This window comes from Halichoerus grypus, chromosome 15, assembly GCF_964656455.1.
Source record: "Halichoerus grypus chromosome 15, mHalGry1.hap1.1, whole genome shotgun sequence".
NCBI lineage: Eukaryota > Metazoa > Chordata > Mammalia > Carnivora > Phocidae > Halichoerus > Halichoerus grypus.
Window position 1 is genome coordinate 4,361,839 of NC_135726.1, and position 17,829 is coordinate 4,379,667.

A 17,829-nucleotide genomic window follows, 5' to 3' on the forward strand; every position below is an offset into this window, starting at 1 on the left:
CCTCCCTGGCTTCCGCACTGCTGCTCAGGACCTGAGGCAGGTCTCATTCCCTTTGACATCTCAGGGCCGGGCCTGGAGCCGCAGGTGAGAGGGACGCACGTTCTCCCTCGCACTTCCCCCTGCCTGTGGGAGGTGGAGGTGAGCCCTCCCTGCCTGGGCTTGTCGGCTGGACCACGATTCTCGGCAGACTCCCCAGGTTGGGGCGGGGAGGGGGGCGCATGTGAGTTAGAGCCCGACTCCGGAGTCCTGGTGGAGGCCCAAGAATCTACATTTCCCCCAAGGTCCCGGAGACGTGGAGGCTGCTGTGGGGACCCTATGCTGAGGGCCACTGTGTGAGCCCAGGAGGGCCTGGATCCCTGTCCCCACCCGGTGGAGCACACAGGCTGGAGGAAGGGGAGGCCTCACCTGCCTGGCAGGTGAGAATTTGGGAAAAAGCAAGGCTGCTCCTCTGGAGAAAAACTGATAATCTGTGGGGGACCCCGTGTCCCGTCCCTCTTGTTGCACGTGGCACCTGCCCAGTTCTCCAGCCAGAGCACTGCATGTTGGCACGGAGGCCACCGTGCAAATAATCCCCTCCAGGGAATAAATTTCCTTTCAGTAAATTTCAAATTGTTGCCGTGAGAACAGAGAGCAGCTTCGGGTCCATTTAGAATAAAAGCTCATTTCTTCTCCACGCCTGGGAGGCCTCCTATCCTCCAGCCCATCGCCCTCTGCGGTCAGCTCCGGGTCCCCTGCCTTCCCTCGCTGACAGCCCCCTGTGCGTGTACACGTGTCTCCCCCCTCGGAGCCTGCGCCCCACGGCCGGGCAGGGACCGTCCACACCCCCGGCCCCGAGTCTCCCACCTCAGGGGCTTAGCGAACACCGGCTTAATGAGTCAGGGAGGACTTGCCTCACCTCTTTCCAGAAGATAAAGAGGGTCCCGCTGATGATGACGGCAGCCGACAGGAGGATCTTGAGGATGAGGGCTCTACCGAGGATGGTGTCCTTGACGTTCCGTGGGGGCTGCTGGAGGGTGTCTCTGTCCACCGGCTCTACCCCCAAGCTGCTCGGAACAAGACATGGGGCGCCCTGACGTAAACCACTGAGAAGGGTCACTTCAGACAGCCGGGCAGCGGCTGAACAAGCACAGCTGGAGCGGAGCGCGATCCTTCCAGGCTCTCTGGTCAGCTTCGCAGGCACAGCGGGGGTGTGGGGGGCTGGGGAGCTGGGGCCCAGCGCCTCCAGGCTGTCCACGCAAGCCGGGGCCCTCTGTCTGCACTGGAAGCCTCCCCTCACACCCTCTGCCCCCTCCGTAACAGCCCAGCCCCTTCCATGGTGCCCCCACCCCCCACCCAGTCTGGGCCCCACGGGCAGCCCTACCCTCCCCCCATCCCTGACCTCAGTGAAAGAAAACCTCCCCCAGGGCCGGCCACACCACGGTCCTGGAACCACCCCGGGTTCCCCCAGCGGGCTGGAGAAATGGGATCCACCACAGAGCCCCCCGCTGACTGAGGAGACTGTGAAACAGCGGTGGGGGGGGCACTGGGGGGGGCCCCTGCTTCACTCCCCAGCATATAAAGAGGACTCTTGCCCTTGGCAGCTATAACTGGTGATACTGAATTAATAGTAGTAACATATGTAATATGTATCAAATATAATCAGATGGAATGGCACACACTGCCTCCCCTGCCCGTGGAGGTCATTCTTTCTCCTGCACCATTCGGCTAGCCTAACACTCCCTTCTGATCCATCCATCCAAAAAATAACTCACTGACCAGCTACTGTGTGCCAAGCACAATTCTAGGAGCTGGGGATACTGTAGGGAACAAAACCACAAACCCTGCCCAAGGGGAGACAGATCTTAATCAGATAAGCAAGGACATACGTGTATATTTTCTCCCCTAGGGAAATATAAAGCAGGGAGGTGAATGAGAGCCAAGAGGCTGCTGTTAGAGTAATCAGGGAGGACTTCCTGGAGGTGGTGACCTGAAGAGGGGCTGAGCCCTGGAGCTGCACAGGGACAGCATCCCCCACTGACCCTGGCTGTGCACACAGGCGCTTCCTCCCATGCCTAGGGCATGCCGCTGGCCATCTTCCTCCCTAGGACTCCTGGGGACAGTGACTGTGTTTGCACCCACACTCTGGGCAGGGGCCCGAGGCTGCAGTGGGGGGCAGCCTGGTGGAAATGGCGCAGTTTCCCAGCCAGCCCGGAGCCTCACCTCTGTGCTGGTGGCCCGTCCATGATGATGTTGATCCACAGGATCTGCATGGCGTTGAGGGGGCTGGGCAGGTTGCACACAGTGGACAGAGTGATGAGGCTCAAGGCTGAGATGCTCCTGTGGGGCGCACACAGGGCAGGGTCGATGGCTGCTTGCCAGACGGGCGCGCAGCACCTGACGGCACTGGGGGCTGCGGGCCTGGACTTACGTGCTCAGCTGAAACCGGACGAAGTTTTTGATGTTATGAAAAATCCCCTTGCCTTCCTCCACCGCATTCCTGCGAGAGAGGACAAAGTGTTTATGCACAAAGATGGGCCCGGCGGAAAGGTTCGGGCGCCTGCGTTAGCGGCGACAGGAAGTGATGGTGTCACCAGAGATGGCCTCGTGCTTGGGCACCACTTCCTGTTTGCCCTCCTGCCCCAGGCCATGCCCGCGGAGGACGATGTCCTGACCGGCACCCTCGGGCGCTCCCACCCCCAATTACTTCAATTCATTTATGAGGAAAGACTTAACTAGAATGGATTAAAATTAGATCTAGAGGGAAGGCAATTTTTTTTTTTAAGAAAACAGAAAAAAGTGAAGCAAGAGAACAGGTGCTGTCATCCCGGCAGCTCGAGATCACATCAGCGACACAGACATTCCTGCCTCGTCTCCATCAACGCGTGAAACGTCCGTGTCGGTGCAAACACGACCCTAGACTCAAACCACGCACATTCACTTTTAGTGATTTTTACTTAACACGACAGCGTGAGCATTTCTGTGTCTTTGCTACATCCCTCAAAACATCATTCTTAATAGCCTCGGAGTCCTCCCGCTCTCGCTGTTGGCAGCCAGGGCGGTCTAGGATTTCCCCATAAACGCTGCAGCGACCGCACAGGCGTGCGCCTCCACCTGCCCACCTGACCCCGGCTTTCCCGCCAGATGCGCCCTCAGGCTGCAAGTAGCATCTGCTGCACGTGTCTGTAGCATCCCCCCCAGGTGCTGTTGGGCCTGGGACACCCGTATGCCTAGCAGAACAGATTTGGGGGGTGGGCAGCTGCTTACGCCAGGCATTTCTGCCACTAAAAAAACAAAACAAAACACCTACAGAGCAACTTACATGATGGCTGAGAAGTCATCGTCCACGAGGATCATGTTGGCAGCCTCTTTGCTAACGTCTGTCCCCGTCTGCCCCATGGCAATCCCGATGTCCGCGGACTTCAGGGCGACCGCATCATTCACCCCGTCCCCTGTCATGGCCACGATCGCCCCCCATTCCTGCAAAGCCTTGGTAAGGAAGAGGCGAGTGGAGGCTGCAGCCCTTGCAGAACCTTGCCTCCCTCTGGATGCTCTGCCTCTCCCACCGCGTGGCCAACAGCAGAAGCCCCTCTCTCGAGTCAGCTGGCTGGAGTCTGAATCCCAGCCCCACCTGCACCAGCTGTGGGAACCGGGCAAGCCCTGAACCTCTCAACCTCAGCTTCTCCGTGGGCAAAGTGGGGGCAACCGTCCCTCCTCCTCTGAGAGCTACACTCAGACCGCGGGTGTGAGGCTCATGCGTGTTGTCCATCTCCATTAACAAAGGAAAGTCACCTTACCCCTGAAACCACACGGTGCCCAGTAAGTACTGTTTTCTCTCAGGAATACCGTGCATGGAGATTTGCTCCCGAGAACTAAAACCCCCCCAAATAGCACAAAGGATAAAACAGCCCGGAGTACAGAGCACGTCTTCAAAGCGCGTACACGTGTGAGGCCAAGCACAGCGGCAGGGCCCTCCTCCCTGCGCGACAGAAAACCACATCCATTCTCTGCTGGGCACCCGCTGTTGGCCAGGCGCCGCGCCAGGCACTCCAAGGCCTGGCCTCCTCTAGTCCTCTCACCAGCCTTGTGAACTAGCTGACATCATTCAAACATTCATTCCCCCGTTTACAGATGGGGAAACTGAGGCTTGGAGGTAAGTAATGAGAACGATGCCAAAGAGCACTCGGCTAACAGAGGCTAGCTGCTTTTTATTGTTCTCTCTGCACCACCCAATCCCTGCTCCTGTTTTTGGTGTATGTGGCAAAGGTCCCCCTGTTCTCCTCCCGCCAGTTTGAGGACGGCTGAGGCTCCCGCCAGGCTGAGCCCTGGACCAGCCCTGGAGCAGAGCCCCCCATCGTCCTGGACTGACTCTAACAGACAAATGAGGCACCCAGCTTACCTTTATGATTTTGAGCTTGTGCTTTGGGCTGGTCCTGAAGAAGACAGATACCTGGACACACAGGCGCAGAAGAGCAGAATCCGTGAACTTGGAGCTGAAACTCCCCCCGCCCCCGCAACGAGACCCCCTGGGAGGAACCCACCTTTCTGACGTGGTCGGTCAGCTCTTCCTGCTCCATACTGTCCACCTCGTCCCCGGACATGGCTCTCAGCTTCCCGTTGCAAAGGCCAATGTTCCTTCCTGCACGGTGCCGAGAATCCGTTCTGAGCACTTGCTCCCAAGCCTGAGACCGCTCCTGCGCCCGCCCCTCACTGCACCTGCCCGCCCCCCCGTCCCTGCCTGGGCCACAGAGAATGACGAGAAAACCATGATGGCATCATGCACTGAGCACCTGCCCTGTCACATGATCTCAATGCCATCCATGCAATTAACTTGCAACAGAGGCCTTGTTATCCCTGCTTTAAAGGCAAGGAAAGGGAGGGCAGGGACTTCCCCAAGGTCACAGAGCTGGTGAGGGCTGATGCTGGAACCAGATGTGGTTTTGTCTGATTCCGGAGCCTCTGATCTTTTCTCGGGGCCGGGTGCCTTGAGACAGGGCGGGGAGCAGACCAAGGTGTGACCCCCTCATTACGGTAGTAAGTAGAATGACAGGGGGAGGGCTACTGGCCCTCTGCGGGCGAAGAGCCTGGAGGTCAGAGGGGCTCAATGACCTGTGGGCACACGGCATGCGGCAGAAGCCAGCCCAGAAGTGAACACGGGGAATGCCGCTGCCTGGGAAGAGGGTGTGAGCTCGGGGATAAAGGCCCCCAGCACGCGGGAGGCTGTCAGCGGGCACTAAGGCTCTGCCCCCTTCGGAGGACCTGCCGACATTTTAGGGCCAACCGTGTGAAGGTGGAGCGCTGGTCCTCGAAGCTCACAGTCCCGACGAGGACCCGCTGGCCGCCCGCCCTCCCCGCTTACCTATGGCGGAGGCGGTCTCCAGGCCGTCGCCCGTTATCATCTTCACCGACACGCCCGACTGACAGAGCACCTGCACTGCTTCCTTCACGCCAGTCCTCGGAGGGTCGATGATCCCGACGAGCCCCAGGAAAGTCAGCCTCCCCAGCTCGGGCCCAGAGGCCAGGGCCAGCACTGAGGAGACACCAAGAGCCACAGAGGGTCCACTGGGGGCCGAGGGCCAGGAAGTCCCCAGGCAGCCCGGCCCCTCCGCATCCCAGATCCTCCTCTGCCTGCGCGGGGCTCCCCGGGGCTCTGGATGGCTGGCCCCGAGGTAGAGAGAAATGTCGAGACAACCTGACCAGCAGAAAGTAAGACTTTTGTCTGCTGGTGGCGTAAATCCCAACCACACCCCAACCAGAGGGACCAGAATGAAATCTGCGAGCTGGCGTGCGATGGCATGGTCCCAACGGCTCTTCTTGTCTCTGCTGTTGCCACCTGCCCTTTTAGGGGAGCAGCTGCAGGGGAAGAAAAGGTGCAGGAGGGCACTACGGGGTACAGCTGTCTGCTGGCTTGTCCTGGCCTTGACTCCGGGGGACCAGGGCTCCCAGAGGGGGTGTTGTGAGAATGACCTTACTTTGTCACCTTCCTGATACTTTCCTTTCCAAAGCTACCCTCCCCGCCCTGCTCGGCTCCATCTCAGCAGACCGGGACAGCCTCACTTTGTACGCTTGTCAGCAAGCTGCTAGCAATTTATCATGTCTCTTTCCTGAAGGGAAAAACCAAGGCACCTGGCACCCAGCCCAAAGCTGCTCATTTTCCCCAGGGAGAGAAGACAAGGGTTCCAGAATGTTTTTAAATACTTCCTCTGACGATGGACAGGCTGACAAACGGCGCTCTGGGAAACGTGAGCTTTAATGTTCAGCTCGTCAGGGGAGGCGTTGCCCCTGGTCCGGAAAACTGGAAATGGCCAAGGAATGAAATGTGTGCCTTGATTTCAAAGAGCTTTGGGTTTTCCTGATGGTAAGCAATGAGCAAGAAGACCAATCAGGAAAATCAGGGTTTCTGGTACGCCTCAATCATCTGTCTTAGAAACGTCAGCAGGGAGGCACCAGCCCTTCTCACACACATGAGCTGCGTCCGGACTAACCGGTGTCATTTGGTGGCTGGGCTTGCGGGGGGGTGGGGGGGGTGGGGGTGGCAGCTGTCTGTCTTTCATCTGCCTATCGATTCCACGTTTGCCTTACTTTCATTAGCACACCGCCCGACTGCTGTTCTGATCAATCCCCTTACTAAGAACCCTGCATCAATGCACTTGAAAAGTCAGTGGTGCACTTGAACTTAAAGCTCGGGGCTGGGGACCAAAGGTACTGACCACGCAGGCCAAGCGACCCCATCCTCCTCTCCTCCTGCTGGCAGAAGGATCTCTGCTGGGGTGTCAGTGGAAGAGGGATGCCTCCGTTGTTGTACATGGTACAGTAATTAATCACTTCTTCAAAGGCCCCCTTCATGAAGTAAATGTCTTCCTGGTCCTTGGAAAAGAAAAAAAGTCCGCTGTCATTGGACGCTTCAGCTCTTGGTGACTGTCACCTGGTGCACACAGCAATGCTCACGGCAGGGCTCTTTCTGGTGGACCGTTACTGCTCACCAATACAGGACGGGTTAGATCAATCACAGGAAAGCCACATGACAGAATACCACACAGCCCGTGGAAGGACTGAGGCGGATCCTTGGTCCTTGTTAAGGCCAGCGCGTGTCCTGAACCGGGCATACCCCAGGCCCCGTTACACCTGTGTGTGCGGGACTGCGTGCTAGAGGTCGAGTTAACGGGCACGTACTGTTTCTGCTGTGTTCACCACTGCACATGGCTCATAAAAGGGAACCTAAAGCGCCTGTTTTCCTGTGTGTTTAAGCTCCGTCTCCCGTAGACGGTGAGCTCTGTGCAGAAGGCGCTGTGCCCGTGTGAGTCACACTCTGTCCCCGGCATTAGCACTGAGCCTGAGTGCCCACGGCGGGCAGGAATGAGCTCGTATGAGCTGATACAGAAAGATGTCTAAGACGTCACCGTAAGGGGAAAAAAAGCAAATTACAAACACTGTCTACAGCACGGCCTAGTTTTAAAACTACCACCCCATATGTTGCTATGTGCATATTTAAAACCTGGAATATTCCATCCCAGACTGCTGGGCGGGGGGTGGGGGGTGGTGATGGGTCAGGAGAGAAGAGGGGCAGAATTGTAAGGAGCTCCCATTTTTAAAGTTACACTTCCATAATTTATTTCAATGAGAATATATTACTATTGTCTTTGGAGAAAAAAAAAAGATTTGAAGGTATTAAAACATTTAAAAAATCTGTAACCCCTTTTAAGCAGAGAGGATTTGTACACCCATCTACTCATGGCAAAGGCCTGGAATGCGCTGGCCAAGCTGCCCACTGCCCTGAACAACAGAGGAGGAATCTCAGCACGAGCAAGATGTGACAGGTTCCAGAAAGAATAGGAGAGAAGTAAAGGGCTGGAGAAAAAGGTGGAAAGCAATACAAAAAAACTTCTTAAAAAACCCTTTTACTGTAGAAGATCTGAAAAGCTACAGAAGGTTAAAAAAGAAAAAGAGGGGAAAAAGAAGTCAACTGTCATCCCCACGCAGGGTTAGCCATGAGTAGTTTGGTGTATGTTCCTCTGGTCACTCAAACCAGGTGCACACACATGCGCGAGTCTATATGCACCCATGTGATGCGTGAGCTCACAGTTCACACCATGTGTGCTGGGTGCTGGGATGCACGTCCTGATGCCCCTTCAGGAGGGAAGGACTGTCCCCACCTGGTGATGATCAAAGGTGCTCATACCTGTAAAGAACTCAGCACCAGGATGTGAAGAAAGGACCCCCAAGGTAGCAAGGGGGGGGTCACTGTCAATGGTAGGAGCATGCATCAGAATTCCCAGCAAACACAGGTTACCGGCTCTACTCCTGATTTTCTTTTTAAAGATTTTCTTTCTTTCTTTCTTTTTCTTTTTCTTTCTTTCTTTCTTTCTTTCTCTCTCTTTCTCTTTCTTTCTTTCCCTCCCTCCCTCCCTTCCTTTCTCTTTCTTTCTTTCTTCTTTCTTTCTTTCTTTCTTTCTCTCTCTCTCTCTCTTTCTCTCTTTCTTTCGTTATTTATTTGAGAGAAAGAGAGATTGCGAGCAGGGTGAGAAGCGGAGGGGGGAGAGAGGGGAAAGAATCTCAAGCAGACTCTGCGCTCAGCGAGGAGCCTGACAGAGGATTCGATCTCATGACCCTGAGATCATGATCTGAGCCAAAACCGAGAGTCAGATGCTTGACCGAGGAACCACCCAGGCACCACGCATTCCTGATATTTCTGACTCTGAGGTTCTGGGTGGAGCCTGAGAATCTGCATTTTAAACAAATTCCCAGGGGATGCTGCTGGTCCAGGAACCCCACTCTGAGAACTACTGTTTCAGACAAAAATCTCAGAAGAGAACCCAAGATAATCAACGATCTAATTGCTATCAAATGTATTTTCATGTATTTGAAACTTCATAGAAGCTAGGAGCTTTAAACTCTCCTCCTTGCTGCCTGCATTTTCGTTCCTTTGGGGTGTAGGGGAGAGGGTGGGAAGGGGCAGAGAAGCAAACTCACCTCGTTCTTGGGGCTGCATTTTACTGCCATCCATTTCTGCTCCGAACTGAATGGAATCTCTTTTTTTCTCACGTACGAATCTTTAATATCACTTAAGTCCATCTAGGATAATAACATGCAAGCTTCCAGAAAGTCATCCTAAACCAATCTCTATGCAAAGCTCAGTCCACTTAAATTATTCATGATTCAAACCATTTCCAGCAGATGAGAAATCCAAGCTCACAGAGAAAGGCCATTTGCTTTCAAATGAAATGTCCCACCCAGAGAAAAAAGGTCTCGTTTCTCTTGTTCAGGGACAGAACCAGCTTGGTCTTCGTGATAGCTTCTGGCACCCCACCCCACTGCCCACCGCTTCGGCATCCAGGGGTAGCCATTCTGCACGTGGCACTGGGCACAGAGTGGGGGCATTTCTGCCAAGTCCCAGACTCAGGGTCTGACCTCAGAGCCCTGCAATCAGTAGAATGCACTAAAAGGAAGGGGTCTTTCCTGGAGGGGGGCTCGGGGGCCGCCAGGTGGGTTGCATTCCTCTGTCTCCCCAGCACCTCCATGGGATCTGAGCCACAGGGCACCCGAGGATTCGTATGGGATTGCCAGGAAGGGTGGCATGGAGAATGTTCCAGAACCACATGGCATGTCAGTGACTGTCCGAGGACGTTTGAGGGCACTCTCCTGTTATTACTAAGCTTCCCCATTCCTCATCTGCTCAGACACGAGCTCGAATTCTGCCACTAATTCAGCCCCAAGTGCAAGAACTCCCGGTGCAGACCATCAGAGGGTCCCTACCTTCATGGCCAGGGCGATCAACGCACCTTCCGTGGGCTGTCCCATCACGGCGTTTTTTCGGATGATGGCGTTGTTGGCCACACAGCCTGCCTGAAAGGGGGGATTTCCGAATGTCTGTAGTTAATATTCGGAGCTGGCACCCCTTGGGGTCCTGGGCTCACTCATCCATGGGAAAAAGTCACATGCTGAAGGCTTGACCTATTTTGGGGGCGGGGGTTGGGGTGAGGGACAAGATTTACTCTTCAAAGTACATCAGAGTCCCCACTCTTCAAAAGAAACACTGTAAATATTTACTGATTCCGCTGAGCGCTGGTTGTCACAAGGCCCTTGTAAGGCGGTATCATGGGGGGCGGGGAGGCTGGGGAGATGGGGTGACCGCTAATGGGTACGGGTTTCCTCTTGGGGTGACGAACTGTCCTGAAATTAGATGAAGTGGCTGCCCAACCTTGTGAATGCACTAAGGCCACTGAGCTAGTACACTTTAAAGGGGTGAATTCTGGGCTATAGGACTTACATCTCGATAAAAAATGATAATTAAAAAAAAAAAAAGAAACACACAAAAAGAGCGTGGGGGTGAATCCCGGCTCCCTCCCTCCCTGGCTGGGTGATCCCGGACACTCTCGTCACCTCCGTGAGCCCGTGAGACAACATCTCGAGCCAGACCTCGGAGGGCACCCGGCGTGTGGGAGGCACGAGTCCGGCTAATATTGCTCATACCGACAATGCAACCAGGCTCACTGTCCCACATTCGCTGAGTACCTTCTCTAGGCAGGTGTCTCTTTAAAGCCTTTCCAGCAGGTAGGGAGGAGGACAGAGAATATAGCTCTTCTCTCACCTCCAGGGTCTCCACCCGTTTCTGGGCCACTGGGACACCTGACCCCTGGGGGTGTGGCCCAGGTGTCACCAAGAACCAGCTGGCCCTCTCCTCAGGGCGAATCCCCATCAGTTCCTCCTAAATGCGTATTTCCACAGTGGGGCTTTTGACACTCACCTCTACCAATTTCCCCACTGAGACGTTGTTGAACTCCTTAATGACTTCCTTTGAGGGTAACAGACAGACGGTCCCTTTGCCGTTATACCCAACTCCGCTGACCTGCAGGGCAAAGCCACAGAGAGGATGTCACCACGCGTCAATGAGACCCTCTGCCCCGGGCTGTCCCCTCATCTCTTTTCTGGGGGACCCACCCCAGGGACAGACTCCTACCCACAAACAAGGCTTTAAGCATGAGGATGTTCCCTGCACGTTTGTTCATCAGAAAACCTCAAAAAGGGCCATGCTTTAGAAACCACAGAAAGCTTCCTTACTGGGATATTCAGCAGCCAGGGAAAACTGTGCTTCAGAAAACGAAGTGATAGCACAGCAGAGCTTCCGTTCTACACAGAGGGAGGCAAAGCTTCCCCAGGGAGCCGGAGCACGGGCGTGTGAGCCTTTGCAGCCCAGGGGTCTGTCAGGACCCCGCTGTCCTGTGGCTGGTGCACAAAGGGAGCCGGCGACGGACAACACGGACACCACAGGGCGTGCCAGCCGGCCGGCCACATTCCATTTACAAACACATGCCCCGGCCCGTGAGATGTCACTGCGGACACCTTAGTCTGGAAGTTCTGTGAAAAACCCCACAGGATACACAAGCACGTTCCGGGGGCTTGCGACCGAGCCAGGGGCACAGGGGAGAGACTGAGAAACCCCGAGGGACCGTCATGGTCCGTTCATCACAGGCCGTTACGGGCAACTGCTTCTTTGCTTCTACGTCATGTGACGAGCTTATTATTAAAAGATCATCGCAAAAAAATAAAGTTGGCTCCCTTAACTCGGTCACGTTCCTTTCTGCTGTTTGTACCAAGAAAACTGTACAATAACCCATTTTTGTCTCTTCCTTATTGCTTTCTAGAAGATTCCATGTACTTTTAGGAAGGAAAAGGTCCGCGGCACGGGGCTCACCTCAGCATGGAGCCCATCAGACGTCACCAGCTGGGTGACAGTCATCTCGTTGGCGGTCAGCGTCCCTGTCTTATCCGAACAGATGACACTGCAGCAACCTGGCACGAGGCAACCCCCGTTCAGAGGACAGAGAAACCATCACTGTTCATCCTCAGGCTAATGAAATAGCCCGGCCGAACGACCACTCCTTCAGTCCCATTTACAAGATTCCAACCAGCAGAGTCCCTTACCTAAGGTCTCCACGATCGGTAACTTCTTCACGATGACGCGCTTCTTGGCCATCCGCAGCACTCCCAGGACCAGCGTAACCGTGACGACGATAGGCAGACCCTCGGGAATGGCAGCCACAGCCAGGCTGGATCAAAAGGCCAGATGGGTCACCTTTAACACATGCACTGAAGGAGGACATGAATCCCAACTGGGGTCGCCAACACTTTGACCCGGTGAGGCATGTCTCTGGTGTCCCCAACGTCCCTGTTCTAGTCTCTGTTCCCAATCCCATGATGCACCCGTCTCCTCCAGCATCCACAGCTCTGAGTTCTCCTGTTGCAAAACCCTGCTCTTGGGAATGGACCTCCCCTATCAGACGTCCACACTATAGCATAAATTAGTCCCTCAGTTGTTTTGCCTCTTAAAGCACTTTTGCACTTAAATTACTGTCGTTTATTAGTGAGAAAGGCCTTTGGGTCCTATGAAAGGAATTTCCAGAATTAGGCAATAAGTGGGAAGTGGAATTTTTTGGTTCAGAGGATCCTCCCTGACTCCCCTGATTTTCACTTCTCACTGGTCTAGTTGTTTAGACACTTGTTAAGGAAGCCAAACAAGGAAATTAAGGTTGAAGGGAGGTAGTATGACAAAACTGTGCCTTTGACAATTGTAGCAGAGCCATTTGGGTGTCCGTTCGGTTCATCATTATCCCTCCAACTCTTTCTGGACCATGTGACCCCCCCTCACACAGCCACGGCTGATTGGTTTAGAGACAACATGTGACCCCAGCTGAACCAGTGAGCTTCTCTCTCGGGAAACTGAACTGGGATAAAGAGGGTGGATCCCTTCTTGTGGGAGGTGTGTCCGCAGGTGATGGGACGTTAAGGAGGGGCTCTTTCTGCCTCAGATTTGGTTCCAGAACATCATGGCGGACGGATTCCCCCTTCCACACCTCTGAGCAGGTGTGGATGAGGCAAAGCGCTGGAGTGGGGCTTCCGGCTGACCTCAGGCCAGTGGGGGAGGCTGAAGGGTGTCGGGGCCAGACTGGAGAGGGTGCCTCTGTGCAGAGCTGTGGGTGAGCGCGGCCAGCCACACCCCGCCACGGCTCACCCTCCGCACCAGCACACCCAGCAAAGCCCCCGTAGGCATTCAGCAAATATTTGCTGGACAAACAGACAGGAATGAGTGAATACTGGCACACCTCACAGGCACTGTGGCTTCAGCTCCAGACCCCCGCAATACAGCGACCGTCCCAATACGGCAAGGCAGATGAACCTTTTGGTCCCCAGTGGCCATAAACGTTATGCTTATATTGCACTGTCATCTATTAAGTGTGCAAGAGCATCATGTCTAAAAACCCAATGTGTAGAATTTAATTTAAAAATACTTTATTGCTAAAAACTGCTGACAATCACCTGAGCTTTCAGCACACCGGGTCACTGATCACAGATCGCCATAAAAAATAATGACGATGAAAACATCTCAGATATTGCGAGAATTACCAGAATATGACACAGATGTGAAATGACCTAATACTATTGGGAAAAACGGTCCAACGGACTTGTTCAACACAGGCGTTCTACAGACCTCGACATGGTGAAAAGTGCAGGATCTGCAAAGCACCATGAAACGAGGGACGCCTGCACACACAGAGCACGGGGCGAGAGCCGCGCCGGCCCAGCACACAGCGAGCATTCCACGGGCTTGCCTCAGCGTCAGAAAGCCTGGCTGCGTCGCACATGGCTCTCCTATTTCATCTAAGCTAAGACATGGCTGATGGTGAAGGGGCCCATCATCTGTGTACCACTCAGAAAGAAAAAATGCTGCCAATTACTTAAACACAGGGTGCTCTCTTATCTCCTCATCTGTAAGAAGCAGTCTGTCCTGAGAGAAGTGTGAAAAAAGAAAGTGCGTCTTAGAATCAAAGAAATACGGTACATGAATCGTGGCCTTTTCTCTGGAAACAATGGAACATTCAGGGGCAAGTTCTAGGAACCAAGATTACTGAATTTGGTCAAGGGACTGTGCCCAGTTTCTATGGTGACAGCAAGAAGGCTTCCTTGGTTTTATGGCACAGGTTGACAAGACGAGCTAAGCAAACATTTGCAGAGGGCTAGGACGAGGACTTTCCCCCCACGTGGTGTGGGAAGGGCGTTTTTACATGTACTTGGACGCTTGCATGATAATAAAAAATTAATCCACACAGTAATAAAGATTAGCATGGGCCAGGAAAAGCGAGTATACTTTGGATCATCTTGAATGTCACTTGAGGCAGAGGGAATTAGGATAAACTGTTTAAAAGAACAATTCTCAAGTTACTTCTTTTGGAGAATCTCTTCCTCACTAGCTATCCTGCTATTTCTACCTTCTGATTCAGTGATTTCGAGCAGCTGACTCCACTAAAAATGTTCATCTTTGCAAAGTCACAAGTGAAACGGACAGAGTAAATTTTCTCTGGATGGCAAGCGTACCATGGATCTAGTGGGAGAAGTGAGAGGGAAGGGACGTCGAGACCTGGAACCAGAAGGGACCAGCAAATGGTACTGGGAAGGGTGGGCAGGGAGGGTCATGGAGGCCTTTTCTGTTACTTACTTGGAAATACTGAATAGTCATCTTGGCTCATAAAGACTGTTCTATGGTTTTTAAGGTGGGAATGGAATGTGCCATTATTTGGGGGACATTCTTAGGTGTCATGGCTTCTGAGTGCTCTGCTTTTTCTGGAAGTCCACCCCAGGGCTCAGGCTCCTCTGTCCCCGCCCCACCACACCTGCCTCTGAAGGCTTAGTCACCTGAGCACTCTTGTCAGGGGCTCAACCTTCTTCCCTGGCCCTGCCTCTTGCAGTGGGCCACCACTTAGAGCAGCATTGGCACCCCAGGGAGCTTGTCAGGAATGCAGAGTCTCAGCTTCTCCCCACCCGCCCCAGACCCACCGAATCAGGGCACCAGTGATTGGTGAGCAAACTTTCGCCAGGACCCTCCCGTCCTCAGGCTAATTCTGGAGACCCCTACTCTACACTGACCCACTCTTCCAGGATGCGCGTCCTGGCCTCGAACCCCACATTCCACAGCCAGCTCCCCGTGCCCCCGGAGCCCCCTCTCGGCTGCAGCCAGCTAGGGCTCACAGCCCTGTCACCTCCTGTGTCTATGTCAAGAACAGCCAACACGTTTCCAAAACAAGAGTAGCGATGGCCCAGCATGCCATGTGGAGGGCTCGGATGACGTTTTTTAGAATCAGGAGTAAAGGGACCCATAAGCGGCTGGCGCTATGTGCCCTACCCAACTCCACTGTGTGGTTCTGCTCGTGGAGCCCAGCCAGTCCCTCCTGGTCTCCCCAGAGGCCCCCAGCTCAGTCCCACCCCCCACCGTGGTGGGACCCTCCCCGCTGAACCCCCTTCCTGCCTTCTCGAGCAGGCTCCTCCTCGTCTCCGCTCCCACCCCTCAGAGCACCTTCCCCGGCCACCCTTCCAGGACAGGTCTCTTCCCGCCCCCCTTCTACTCTCTCTGCAGCTTTTTCCTTTGTAGCCTTGACTGTGAGCTATGATTATCTTATCAATGTTCACTTGACTCGTTCACACTTACTTTTCCCATCAGCCCGCAAACTCTGATCTGGCTCCATCACCCTGGGTCAACGGGTGCTCAACGAGTATCTGCAGGGCCAAGGCCAGTGGCCGGGGGGCCAGCTAGGGGGTGGTGGCACGCGGGAGAGTTCCTGCCCTGCCCCAGAGGCCGCGCGCGAGGGCACCGCTGCGCGGGGTAGGCCGGCCTCCCCTCTGTTTAGGCCAACACACTTGCCCAGAGCCACAGAATCAGCTAGCAGAAGAGACAGGCTTCAAACCAACCCACAGCATCCTGACCCAGGGCCAGGGTCCTGCTCCCCCATCGGCCCACCTTCCCGCCACCCTGGCGAGGTGAGGTCGGCGCCATGCCCTTACCTGACCCCGATCGTGAACATGCTGAGGAGCTGCTTCCCTTGCAGCCAGCCAGTGAACATGATCAAGCCTGGGGAAGAGACAAGAAGTGTATGTACGCACACACGCACGCACACATGTGCACACGCGTACGTCCTCGGACATGCAAACGTGTTTCCAACTCATTCCCTTAAGAGTTTCAGGAATAGATGCATAAGGCGACGAGTAAGAACCTCAAGTATTGTAACCACTCTCCTGTTTCTTTTTAAGACCTTCCACACCTGCAAAAAAGAATGGTTTCACTTTCTCAGGCAAGGACCAAGCCAGTTCAAGAAGGAAACGATCAGCCAGTTAGTTCCTCTCGGGCTGTTTGCAAATGTTTACAGGTGATCCCCGTGCTCTCCCCAGGTGCCCCACGTGTGGGGACGCCCCCACGGTGTGGGATGTGGCAGCTGACGTGCTCCTGCTGACGGGCACATGGGCCCGTTGCTTACAGGACTTGCCAGAGAGGGACCCTCGGGTCACAGAAGGGGCGCGAGTCACGCTGGGACCCATGAAAATGCACAGGATGTTCCGGCAATGGGGAGAAGTTCTGGGGCCGCCAGGTGCGGCCTCAGTGTCTGGATCTGTAAGGTGGGGATGATGACCATGTCTCCCTCGAGGAGTTGGTTCAGGATTTAAGAGGCAACAATCCCCTCCAAGTGCTCAGCATAGCTCCTGGGGGCTGCTATTGCCTTTGCGGTCGGAAGAGGTGGGAAGGTGAGCGGAGTCGCCTGCTTGAGCCTCGGAGGACCTGCTAAGGAACAGCAGCTTCACGTCACAGGGAACGGGGAGCCAGGGCAGGTTCTGTGCTGGGTGACAGCTCTGTGTGTGTACGTGTGTAGGGTGTGTGTGTGTTGGGGGGCGGCGTCACGAGACCTGATTTGTTAGGGTTTTTTTCCATACAGTAATTAGTGGTGGTAGGCAAATGAAATCTCAGCTGGAACCCAAATGAATCCAGATGCAGAGACTGGACGGGCAACTCTGTTAGAAATAGGGGTGGGGTGCTGAGCCTGCAGCCCCGGGCACTGGGCCCCGACCCCGCCCTGGGGGCCCCTGCTGGAAGCTGGAGCATGCCCACGGGACCCCCAAGGGCAGGCGCGGCACATCTCTCCCCAAACCCACACTCAGTGACTTCAGTACATGGGTGGTTTGAAAGTGGCCACATGGAGAGTATTTACACCATGGAGCCTGGCAAACGTTCCTCTCCCGGAAAAGTCAGTTCTTAAGCACTGACCAGCCCACCACAGCTTCCCTGAATCTCCCCTGTGGGCCCTGCAGGGATCGGCGGAACCCAGTTCCAAAACGCTAGAGCAGCTCTTAAAATATTTATTAAGGGCACCTGGGTGGCTCAGTTGGCTAAGCGTCTGCCTTCGGCTCAGGTCATGATCTGGGGATCCTGGGATGGAGCCCCACATCGGGCTCCCTGCTCAGCAGAGTCTGCTTCTCCCTCCCTCTACCCCTCCCCGTTTGTGCGCATACGCGCTCTCTCTCTCAAATAAAATCTCTAAAAAAAAGAATATCTTTGCTTGTGGGCCATATAAAAACAAGTGGCAAACTCATTTTGGTCCAGGAGTCAGAGTTTCCAATCCCTGCACTAGAGAGCAAAAGAGGCCTCCGGGCAGCCAGGACCGCGTGGGCATTCTACTCTCCCAGAGATGTCTGGTCAATATGCAACCCCAAGGATGGCCAGTGAATGGCAATGCATGGGCCTCATTCCCCACCTGTGTCCATGACAGCCATCACGAATCTGTCACAGTCCTCCTTGCCACCACGCAGGAGCATGACCTCAAAATGCTGTCACAGCTCAGACCCCCACTAGTCGAGATCAGACTTGGCAGGTTAAGATATAACCCATCTTTCATTATGGCTCCAGGACAAAACAGGCTGGGAAGGAGGGAAAAAGGCATAGAGCTACCTCACAACGGTAAAGCTAGTGATTTAGCCAACTCTGAGCACTTACATCCAAAGTTGAAATTTGGAAAGGTGACTAGACGCTGGAATTTT

The 17,829-nt window shown here is 54.5% G+C and overlaps 1 protein-coding gene across 1 annotated transcript in view; it reads right to left on the reverse strand.

The window, feature by feature from the left end:
* ATP2C2 (ATPase secretory pathway Ca2+ transporting 2) overlaps positions 1–17,829 on the reverse strand; it is a 58,390-nt gene that overhangs the window by 1,720 nt on the left and 38,841 nt on the right. Inside the window, exons 11-24 of the mRNA XM_078062991.1 lie at positions 15,808–15,874; positions 11,899–12,023; positions 11,669–11,766; positions 10,721–10,822; positions 9,730–9,819; positions 8,947–9,048; positions 6,687–6,843; positions 5,336–5,506; positions 4,518–4,615; positions 4,376–4,426; positions 3,299–3,465; positions 2,408–2,476; positions 2,200–2,316; positions 896–1,043 (exon numbers count right to left, since the gene is read on the reverse strand). Of these exons, the coding sequence (XP_077919117.1) occupies positions 896–1,043; positions 2,200–2,316; positions 2,408–2,476; positions 3,299–3,465; positions 4,376–4,426; positions 4,518–4,615; positions 5,336–5,506; positions 6,687–6,843; positions 8,947–9,048; positions 9,730–9,819; positions 10,721–10,822; positions 11,669–11,766; positions 11,899–12,023; positions 15,808–15,874 (1,562 nt within the window). The remainder of the gene's footprint in view (positions 1–895; positions 1,044–2,199; positions 2,317–2,407; positions 2,477–3,298; positions 3,466–4,375; positions 4,427–4,517; positions 4,616–5,335; positions 5,507–6,686; positions 6,844–8,946; positions 9,049–9,729; positions 9,820–10,720; positions 10,823–11,668; positions 11,767–11,898; positions 12,024–15,807; positions 15,875–17,829) is intronic.